The 12219-nt window shown below is 37.8% G+C and overlaps 1 protein-coding gene across 1 annotated transcript; it reads right to left on the reverse strand.

Annotated features, from left to right (window-relative positions):
• Positions 1–2704: 2704 nt before the first annotated feature.
• On the reverse strand, positions 2705–3423 carry LOC112186666 (auxin-binding protein ABP19a). Its single transcript, XM_024325163.2, has one exon. It carries the CDS (start codon positions 3396–3398, stop codon positions 2760–2762), a length of 639 nt encoding a protein of 212 aa, XP_024180931.1. The 5' UTR covers positions 3399–3423; the 3' UTR covers positions 2705–2759.
• Between the last annotated feature and the right edge of the window lie 8796 nt (positions 3424–12219).

Raw genomic sequence — 12219 nt, forward strand, 5'->3', positions numbered from 1 at the left:
CAATGGCCAGACAAGACTTCGTGGAGGAGCCACGGTGATACATAGGATAGACCAACTATATTAGAAATTATCGCCCACTTATTAAAGTGAGCCTATAACTATGCCAGACATTTACATAGTTTATAGGCTAAACATAAAGAAAACCCTATATCTTCTCCTTGCCCATTAGACTAGGGCTTGGAGGCTTACCTGAATACAGAACACCCAGGACATCTTCAGCAGGAACCTTTTTTGCTTTGGGAGGATTTTTATTTTTGGCTCCCAATGGCCTACCTCTCTTCTTCTTTCCCCCATGCAACTCAACTTGTGAAGGTTTAGGCATCATGACCTTTGCCGGCACAAGCATATCACCTGGGGTCTCCACCAGTCTTAGAGATTTGGCATTGAATTTAGTAGGGAATGCAGGCATTTTTACCTTTTTGGAGGGAGCAATAGGGCTTGTGTTGCCCTCCAGTAAATCAGACATCAAGAATTGCAGCTTTTTTGGAGATGGGAAGGGCCGATCTCTCTTGGTAGGTTGGTCAGTTACAACCGATACCAAGGCCAATGCATTGTCTTCATTAGCTTGTGGTTTTTCTGCATGACGAAGAACAATAGGTTTACGTACCTTACTTGTCTCAACACCTCCAAAAAGAGATCTTCCTACCGTTGGAAGAATGGGGGTGGTATGCCCTTGGAAGTGAAACAAACCATCCTTGAACTGATTTTCCTGAAACCATAAAAAGGGACTATTGAGCGCAAGCTTCCTTGCCGCAGGTGTAGGAGCCACCATGACTGCCGGGCAGTGATTTCAGTCTTGCAGACGTCCTCCTTATGAGACACACAAAAGCATATGCTGCATTTGCCCACAAGATTCTCAAAAAAGAAGTGGACCTCCTGCTCAACCCCTTTGCCAAACTTTAGGATTTTTTGCATGAAGAAGGGTTTCGAAATTGCATGAGAAACCCTAACCCTAATTTCACGATTTGCATCAAAAAGCTTCTGATCCAGATGAAGAAACTTACCTGCAACAGAGGCGACATTGGCAATAGTGTTCCTCTGCTCATATGCTAGCGGCATATTGGTGATGCGAACCCAAAAGAAAAGATCCTCCATCTCTACAGATTGCAGAGGTGCAACTCCATCGTATGGTTGAATAGCAACCAAAGCACGATTGAAACTCCACGGTCCACCCATCAATACCTTATTTATATTGCCCCGAAGATCAAAGGAGAAAAGAAAACGATTTGGGGCTTTCTGCTGAACGCTGAAGACTTTATTCAGCACCCAAATTCGACGAAAATGCCTACGCAGGTCAGCAGCATTTTTTGGCTTGAGAGTTAGAGGCCTTGCCAGAAGGTATGATTGGGCATTTCGCTGTGCCCCCCCATTATCCATGGAGGAGATGTCGACAACCTCATTGGTAGCGATAGCCAGGGAGGTAGCAAAACTTTTGGTGACAGAATCAATACTCGACATGAAGAGATCTAGATGTGGTGATGGAAAAAGGTGGACAACGTTGACGAAGGAGGCCGACGGTTTGCTTAGGGTTTAGTGCGGCAAAGCAAGGCCGCTTAGGGTTTTATGATTAATTGGTTATTATTTACTTGAACAGTAATTAATTAAATACAAAGACTACTTAATTTCTCATTGAATAACATTAATTTTTATCTTCTCCACCCAAATTTGAATTTATTACTCTCTTTTTGCCTTTTTGTTGCTTCTTCATTGTTAATTTGTTATTCAATTCACAAAACCATTATTTTTAACTTCATCAAAATCTTTGCAATATTCTTTGTGAACACCAAAAGTATAAATTTAAAATACAAAGAAAAAAATAAAAAAAATCAATCTCTTCTTCATTGATCATAGTTATATATTTACTAATCTTTTTACATGGATTGAAATAGAGAACGTTGAAATTGAAAGAAAAAATTTTAAAAAAAATGTGAGTAAATCAGATTATGATTTTATTAGGAAATTTTAATAAATTTTAATCTTTTTATGAATATAAATTAAATGAGATATTTTCGTTAAAAATATTTATTTTTTATAATAATTGAAATTAAAACGTAGGGTGTAATGAGCAAGTAGGGTGAACAAAGAAAATGATAGAGTGGCAATAGCCGCATCCTAAATCCAAACAAGCTTGTAATTTTACAAACTTATCTTCATCACGTACAGTAATATCTAAGAGATAGGGGCAAAACAGTAAATAGAAATCAAAAATCACTGAAAAAGGGAAAAAAACATAAAAATAATACTTTTGGGGAAAAATATAGACTCGTACAACTTAGGAGGAAGAATTGTGGTAGAATTAGACCCTGGATTTTAATATTTTCCTTACTAAGTTATTTTATTCAAAAATTATTAATATATACCATATTTAGTTCACCTAAATTAGTACGTACCATACTTGTACCATATAATAAAAAATTGGTTTAACTTTAGATTAAATTTGTGTTCTTTGGAAACTATTAAACCCTTATTTCTTACTGAAAATTAGTTTTAATGCTGGTATGAAACTATTAGTTACTTCTTTGCTAATTAGCTTTTATAGTTATTTTGAATATTTCATAATTACATTTAAGAAAAATTGCATTTTGGACCCCTTCAAACTTTCTATCCTAGTTCCGCCCCTGCTTGGAATTTATTTGGTTGCTATGGTTTTGCCAGACACAAACCAACACTTGAACGGGATCAGGGCTGAGAGCTAGTAAAGAGATTAAAAGACAGTATTGAATCATTATTAATTCACAACATGTGGTACATCAAATATATTAATTAGTACCACCAAAGAGTTTTTTGAGTTTCTCAATCTGAGCAACATCAAGTAAAGTAGTCTTTGCTAGGATATCAGTGGCTAAATCATTTTTAAACAGTGATGTGTCCAAAAGCTGCACGGTTGGACTTTCACTACTGAAAGCAGCATATATGACTGCCGGAATTTTACCCTGATTCACAAAGAAGTGATACAAGCCTTGAGGAAGAACCATTGTGTCACCCTTGTTCAGGGGCTTTTGATAAACCTTGTTGTTTGAGGCAATGAACCCACCAATTATCGAACTTCCTTCACCAATAACCACTAGCTCGGTAGCTCCGGGGTGAGAGTGGATGGGGACAATGCCGCCAACTTCTATGTCTGCGCGACCCATGGAAACTCCGAGGCCATTGAGGCCAGAGAAGTCAAAAGCAAATGCAGCTGTGAATCCAAACTTGTACATGTTTGAAGTGTTAGCAGGCACCCCAAGGCCCGAGAGGACGAAATCATCTACGGTAACCTTTGAAGGGTCTTTGCATGTGTAGCCTACGGGGCCTTGGGGAGCTGAGTAGTCTGCAACACAGAAGTCTTGGACATGTGAAGCATAGGAATATGAAAGAATGAAAAAAAACACGAAGAGGAAGATGGGGGAAATCATGATGATGATGGCAAATTACTGTGAATCCGATTATTGGAAATTCTGGAGGATTTATAATTATATATACCGTGGGTGTCCGGACCCGGCCAAATTTGTTTTAATACCTTCTTTATTTAAATTATTTTATACTATATTTAGCCCCATCTATATTAATATATACTATACTTAGCCCATCTAAATTAATATATACTATACTTATACCATAGAATAATTTTTCTTTTGGAAACTAATCAAACTATTAAACCCTTATGAAATACAGTAATTGACCAAAATTTATATTGAAATTCTGTTGTGCATATTTGAATCATTGAATGGTACGGGATCCATTTGAGGTAAGGAAATGAATTAATATTGAAATAAATGGATTATATTCCTAAACTGACGCAAATTAATGAGGGTTACAAACTGTAAAGTTTTTTTCTTGTTTTCAAATGCCAGTTTTGTAAGAGACCATTCTAGAGTGTCAGTTTATGGCACGTTTACTTACTTGGAATGGAAAATAATCATGAATCGGAGACAAGTGGAATGTGAGAAGAAAGGAATCGGTATTGATTCCGGAGGAATGATTCCTAAACCCATCTCCCCCCTTCGTAATCGAATTCCTGAGTATTCAGGAATCGATTCCTGATAAATAGGTGGGACCTACACCAATTCCGATTCCTTCATGTGTTAGTAAACACATGAATTCTTTTACCTGGAATCATTCCGATTCCTTTATGTGTTAGTAAACACAGGAGTGTTTTTACTCCGTAATCATTTCATTACATTCCATTCCATTCCAAGTAAGTAAACATGCCCTTAATTGTAGAGTAATTCTATTTAATTACTTGCTAAATTAATTTCTCATTCAATTGCATTCAATAATGACAATATTTAAAACAACGATAAAACAGCCGACAAAAGATGCAGCCACTATGGATGGGGTTTTCAACGATGTCTTCAGGCCCCGTTTGGTTGATAGGAATATCAAAATAGGAAAAGGATTTATTTTCCTTTCCACACCGATATGGAATGGAATAGGTTCTGGTATTTCCATAAGAGTGTTTGGAACATTACTGAAAATTAAATTCTGGAATTAATTTTCCATTCCTATTGTAGAGTTTGGTAAGTGTTGGAAAATTTGGTCAATGAATGCTACTTCCGTCACCAGATTTCGTTACCTACAAAATTCCACAAATAAAATATTTTATTAGTAAATAAATATAATCACATAAGCTGAAAATAGAAGATCAACACTTATCTTTTAGATTTGCGAGCCGCCACCCAATGATTACTTCAAAAAGAGTTTAAGGTTGAGGCGTGTAAACACTGCCTTTAAGAGTAGATTTAGCCCCCCGGAGACAATGTCTCGGTGTAGTAGGTTTGTTGCTCCCTACCCTCCAGGGTACAACAACCTCGATCCTTGTAGGTGTACACTCACAATACTCGGATCGTATTGAACAGCTTGAAACTCTTTTCGAGGAATAGATAAATTAAAAGAAACACATGAATACTTTGAGCTCGAAAAGGAAACAAAGGAGATTGAATTTCTTGTTGTATGTTTTTATCTGGAAAGCTAGGGATTATATATATGGCAAGAATGATCAATGCAATGATAATTTAACAATAGCAATTAAGCTCTGTAACTTATGTAACTGAAAGGAATATTATGACATTGATTAGGAAGAATCAAAACGTCAAAATAGGAATGACATTTAAACTCGGTAACTTAGGTAACAGAAAGGCAATATATATCTTGATATTGATGAGTAAACCAAAACGGAAGAAAGCAAATAAAGAACCACCATAATTGCAGACTTTGAACAAATGAATGATATATGAGTAAACTGATGAAATCTTTGTGTCACTCACAATCAAAGAGAGTTAATGACTATTGCCATCTGCAATTAAAGGTCCAATGGAGGTTTCAAATATAGCTGGTATTTTGAAATATTCTAACTAAATTCCAACAGTAAGTCATAAAAATGAAATATAAAACTATAATTTTCAATAAAACTCCTTTGCTAATTAAAGTATAAATATGACATCAACTTGTAATTAATATTCAATCAAAAAAAAACTTGTAATTAATATTAGCAGAGGAATACAATTTTTTTAGAGGGAATAATTTACATAATTTTGCCTTTGAAAGTGGGAAATGGAAATAAAATAGAGTTTTTCTATTAGAACCTCCAAATTTACTCACTTGACCTCCTATGCTTTTTACACCTCCTATCAAATTTTTAAATACTAAATTTACTAACAAAACCTCACTGAATTTCCTCAAATAACCTCACTCATATAATTTGCAAACAAACTATTATCTTAAAAAAAAAACTTAGTTAATTCAATGATTAATTACTCGATAAATCTTAATTACATATTAATTCCTTAATCAGACAACATAAATATTTTTTTTAAAAAAAAAAAATTATACACAAGGTATTGAGTTTTAAAAATTAATTTCTAATCAACAAGAAAATAACACAAACTATTTTGTGGTTTTTTAAAACTTTTTTTCTTTCTGTTTTAGCTCTGCAAAAAAAAAAAGAAGATTAATCATTTTTTCTTAATGTTTATTTTATGTACCTCATGATTAATTATTTAAATATTTGTTTATTTTTTTAATTGCTCGCTCTTTTTTTTTTTTTACAAATATAATGGATAGACTTAGATTTAGGTCATAATATGCATGATTTGTTTTGTTTTCCCTCACCAATATACGTTCAAATAATCATAGTTTTAATTCTTATTAAATATATATGAATGCTTTAATTTTATTTTATTTTTTAGTAGAGGAATGATCTTTATTTTTTTTTTTGAGATAATGGAAATCCATTGATAATCGCATGCCAAGAAGGCCATTACATACCCATCCACTGACACATAATAATGGTCGGACAAGAATTCATGGAGGGGCCACAGTGATACATAGGATAGATCAACTATATTCAAACTTATCGCTCATATATCTAAAATGCGCCTATAACTATGACATAATCTAATACATAGTGTATAGGCATAGAAACATAAAAGAAAGCCAATGTCACTTATGTCAAACATAAGCGAGGCTGTTTGAATCCACCCTCCAGGATCCCAAATACGATATCCTGAAGAAATCAGGCCCAACCTTGTAGTCCAAAACCAGGCCCTTAGCCAATTGGGCCTCCAGCCCCCTTTGGGCTTCCAATCTTGTATGGGCCCCTGAACAGATTTTGGCACCCAACCAGAACTGGGCACCACTGCCTTTTTATCACCGGCGTTTGTCCCGTTCGTTGCCACCATCGCCGTCATGCAACGCTCACAACTATCAAACCCTTTTGGTGAGCCCGCAGATCGATACCTTGAGACCACTGTCTTCTGTATCAGATCGACAGCAGCAGCCAGTTCTAATTGTAGACCCGAATAGGTAAGCCCCTGATCTGCACGTCGGTTTTCCGTCACCGGTAGAAATAGGTCATGGAGGAGGTGATCATCCCCTGATCTCGCTGTGTATTTTCCTCCACCAAGTCTCAGATCAGGTTTGAGTCGAGCCCGACATGGGCGAATCCAGAAATCCGTCTCTCCGGCAAGGCCCACCAAACCAGCCTTCAGTCGTTTCCGGCATGGCCGGAATCTGACCGGATTTTCTGCTATCACACGCGATAACCCAGCAAAGGCAAACCCCCCAAACTCATCTCGATAATTCTCAGCGATGAGAACAATCGATTGGACATGCGTCGCCCAAAGTCGGTGTTGGATTGCTGTAAAGAGACAGCGAGAGGCAGAGACAGTAGATCTGCGTGGTGTTGGCACCGTGCTCCAAATCTCCAATGATAGAGTCCCAAGCCGTGGGGACTAGGGTTTAGTAGAGAGAGAGAGAGGCGGAAGGCCCTCATGCTGAAGAATGATCTTTATTGATAAGGACTTTGCTTGAGCTACAGTCCAAGGCTAGTACATCTAGGATACATTCAGGGGGATGATCCCTCCAAACATGACTATCATTGTCATCAAAAAGCAAGACTAGCCAACCTGTGTGCACCCTATTGCAGGTCCTAGGAGCAAAACAAATCTGTAGCTCTGGTTTGGACTGTAATATAACTCGAATGCTTTAATGAGTATGTTGTGAAATTGGAAAATGAAAATAGATAAGGAAAAGAATAAAGAATGCAATCTAATATTATTGAATTGGAAAGTCTATAGAAAATCAATGTACTATTTTTTGGTATAATTATTGTCCTTAATAGTCATTTTATAGTAGGCTATATATGTCATTTAATAATTCATAATAGAGTGAGGTCAATTGAGCAAATTTGGAGGTCTCAATAGCAACACTCAATAAAATATCACCCCTGATAAGGTAATTCTATTAAGGCTTTATGAGGGAGTCAATTTCCAGTCAAATCTCATTTTTTATTTCCTTTCCAATCTCTTATTACAACCAAACGACACATTTAAATGGAAAATGAAATTAATTCCCATTCCCATTCCATATCATGATTTCCTACCATCCAAACGGGGCCTCAGGGTTTGAGACCAGTGTTGGACGGGGTTTCTCTGGCCACCTTCTAGCCAGTGATGTATCTACATAGTGGGCTGGACTATAGCCCAATACAAAAATTTTAGACCTTTGTTATAGAACATATAAGGGCAACTCCAACCATTGGCACCATTTGGGGGTGCTATTCTCATTTTAGCACCCCCTTGTTGCACTATTCATATAGGACTCAATTCTCATCTCCAACCATGAGGTGCTATATGGGGGTGCTATTTTCACTATTCTTGACTGAAATATAATATGAGTATAATTTTGATGAATATTATATTAAAAATATCTTAATTTAATTAAATAAGGTAAAAACAACATAATTTAACATTTTATCATAATATTTAAAAATTATTCTTATTATTTAATGAATTAAAAAAAGTTTTACAATTTTTTTTGTTGTTCTACAATTTACTGTTCCAAAGGGTTTATTTTTTTTCCACAATTTTCTGATAATTTTTTTTAAAAAATTTGGAACAAAAGGGACACAATAACCTTTTATTTAATAAGAGCCGTTGATAAGTTTTTTTTCCCTCAAATCTAAGCCATCAGATTTAAAATATATCAGTTTGAGTAAAAAAAATAAAAATTAAAGGCACATCGGACCGTCCATATTCAAAATGGAGCGATCTCAGCCGTGCGGTTTTTTACCGTTGCATGTCCCAACGGTCGGCAGCAGACAGCCCAGCATGGCGGGACCCACTGGAGCAGGAAGCATGCAGGTCACTTTTCTCTCTCCAGCGCAATTGCGCGCGCGCTCTTCCTCCGCCTTTCTTATTTCTGCGCCTCCTTCTCCTCTTCATTCTCTAGCGCGTCTCTCTCTCAGTTGGGCTGGATCAACCGGGCTTGTGGTCCCATACCACTGTTCATCAGTCTTGGTCTTGGAAAAGTCTCAATTTTGAGACTTCAAATGAACCCAAGTGCCATTTTTATGAGACCAGCCCCCTCTACAAACCAAGGTTGGAGATGAAAAGTCTCATAGTTGATCAAATTCTGATTTTGAGCCCTAAGGTTGGAGTTGCCCTAAGTGGTCCATTATTGTGAAATCAGCTTTGATTCAGATGGCAAATTTGTTTTGGCTTTGTAACTCAGTTCACTTTTGCACTAGTCGAGTCACCTTAAAGGCAAGTTTGCCTCATTCTTTCTGTCCCCCCCCCATTTCTCCTTTTTTTTTTTTTTTGCTTCTTTGATACTATATTTTCTTTCCTTACTTTGGCAATTTCCTACTTTTCAATTGGTGTTTCTTTAAAAAAAAAAATTCTCGTTTTAGAGAATCGAAATTGGGAGAGAAATTGATGTCTCTTTCATTGATAATAGGGACCTCTTTATATAGTGGATTACAAGCTTAGAATCAGAGCTATACAAGGAAACATAATCGTACAATGATTCGATATCTACAAAGATATCTCCGAGAATATCTTTAAGATTAAACCTATTACAACTCAGACAAGTAACTAGAGTTTGGGTCAGACACACAATTCAGATATACTTGAACACTCCCCCTTGTGTTGCCCAAACGCGGTAACGCGGTGCTCCTTTCGTTGCCTCGTCAAAAACCTTGTCGAGTAACAAAAACCCTATGAGACAAAAATAACCACGGTCGAATGAGAAAAAGAGTACAACACACCATTCACGTTTCGAGACCAAACATGTAGACATATCCCCCTGATGACTACGATCATGAGAGTTCGGATAACTTCCGCAAACCAATGCTTGCAACATGTTTCTCGAACGTTGATTTGGGCAGTGACTTAGTAAACAAGTTTGCCACATTGTCCTCAAATCGAACCTGGTTCACTCTGATCTTGAGGAGCTTCTGTTGTTGCTGATTATAGATGAACTTGGGAGATATATGCTTGGTGTTGTCGCCTTTGATGTAGTCTTGCTTCATTTATTCGATACAAGCAAGATTATCCTCATAAATGCTGGTAGGCTCATCTGTGGTAGACTTCAAATCACAATTCCTATACGTAATTATGGATCTAATCCATATACATTCACGAACTGCTTCGTGAAGAGCAATAATCTCTGCATGGTTAGAAGAAGTAGTTACTAGGGTCTTTTTTGTAGACCTCCAAGATATCGCGGTCTTACCCATGGTGAACTCATAACCAGTTTGGGAACGAACTTTGTGTGGGTCAGAGAGGTACCCAACATCAGCAAAACCTTCCAAAACACTAATGTCGTTTTGGGATGGGGAGAGGGAACACATACCACTATTGGTGGCATCCTTAATATGTGATGGGTTCGAATCCATCATCTCTCTCTAGGGATAGAACAAGCCCATATCAACCACTTAGGTATCGAAAGATATCTTTAACACCAGTCCAATGGCGACATGTTGGTGCAGAGCTATATCTAACTAACAAGTTCACGGCAAATGAGATGTCTGATCTTTTGCTTTGAGCTAAGTACAACAATGCGCTTATTGCACTTAAGTAGGGCACTTCAGCCTCTAGCACATATCCATCATCATCCTTTGGACGGAATGGATCATTGGGGGTCCTTGAAGGCTTAACTTTGTCAGTATTGAAACGCCTAAGCATCTTTTGGGTATAAGCTGATTGATGAATCAGGATACCATCTTCATGGTGTTCAAGTTCCAAACCGAGATAGAACCATGTTCTCCTAAGGTCCTTCATCTCAAACTTGGATTTCAAGTACTCAGCAGTTTCCCTTAACTCTTTAAGGGTGCCAATTATGTTCATGTCATCAACATAAACCGCTACTATAGCGAATCTGGAACTTGTTCTTTTTATGAAAACACATGGGGATAATTCATTGTCAACATATCCCTTCCTAGTCAAGTATTCACTTAGATGATTATACCATATCCATCCGGATTGTTTCAATTCATATAGTGAGCATTTCAACCTTATTGCAAACGTGCTTCGTGGTTTAGAGCTACTTGACTTGGGTAACTAAAGTCCATCTGTGACCTTCATGTATATCTTTGTATCTAGATCCCCATATAGATATGCAGTAACCACATCCATGAGCTGCATGTTTAGTTTTTCAGAAACTACCAAACTGAAAAGGTAGCGGAACATAATGACATCCATTACGGGAGAATAGTTCTCCTCGTAGTCGATTCCAGGGCGTTGTGAGAAGCCTTGCGCTACAAGGCGAGTTTTGTACCTTACAATCTTGTTTCTCTCATTACGTTTTCTAACAAATACCCATTTGTGACCAAACTGTTTGGTGTTGGGCGATATTGGCACAACTGGCCCAAATACCTTTCTTTTCGCTAGAGAATCAAGTTCTGCCTGGATCGCTTCTTTCCATTTTGGCCAATCAGTTCTACGTTGGCATTTATCAATGGAGCGTGGTTCAATGTCACTGGTCTCAATAATCTCACGCGCTACATAATACACGAATACATCATCATTGATGATGAAGCTTCTTTCCCACGTCCCATGTATACTAGTGTAATTCACAGAGATCTCTACGTTCTCAGGGATAGATTCTAACATTGAGGCGTCTCCCAACGATGTCTCTTGGAAATAACCATAATCTAAAACATTCTCATGGGACAGATTTTGAGTATCGATGATCAAAGAATTTGTTTGTGCCTCATTTGCTCTCTTTTAAGGGTGAATATCCTTCGAACTAATTGGTCTGCTACGCTTCCTCGCGGGACCTACAACCATGGACGCCACATCACTTCCAATATGGGCGGTGGCGCCCTCTTCTGGCTCTTCCAGAGCGGCGTTAGGTCCAGTATTTGGGACGTCAATCCTTGCAGGCACTTTTGCAGCAAGTATATGTGATCTCGTCACTTCAGCAACGTCAAAAAATGCATCAGGCAAAGTATCTGCTATGCTCTAGTGCTTGATAATTCTTCGCACTTCAAGTTCGAACTGTGCTGTACGGGGATCGAGATGAGACATAGTGGGGACAGACCACGAAAATTCATGTCGTTCCTGTTGAAGATTTGTGTTCTTATCTCCCCCTAACAACGGAAAAACTGTCTCATCAAAGTAGTAGTCCGCAAATCTAGTGGTAAAGAAATCGCCTGTCAAGGGTTCTAGGTAGTGGACGATAGTTGGAGCCTCATATCCAACATATATGCCCATTCGTCTCTGTGGACCCTTCTTAGTACGCCGTGCAGCGTAATAGGCACATAAATGGCACACCCAAAAATGCGTAAGTGCGAGATATCAGGCTTGTACCCAGTCACTAGCTGTAACGCAGAATAAGGTTGGGTAGCAGTGGGTCGTAGATGAATCAGCGTAGCTGTATGCAGTATTGCATATTCCCAAGCGGAAACAGGGAGACTGGTGTGCATAACCAATGTTTGTGTTATCATTTGTAGGG

This window comes from Rosa chinensis, chromosome 2, assembly GCF_002994745.2.
Source record: "Rosa chinensis cultivar Old Blush chromosome 2, RchiOBHm-V2, whole genome shotgun sequence".
NCBI classification, from domain to species: Eukaryota; Viridiplantae; Streptophyta; class Magnoliopsida; order Rosales; family Rosaceae; genus Rosa; species Rosa chinensis.

Coding starts and splice junctions, on each gene's coding strand:
- LOC112186666 (XM_024325163.2), bottom strand. CDS start 3,398: ATGATTTCCCCCATCTTCCTCTTCGTGTTTTTTTTCATTCTTTCATAT.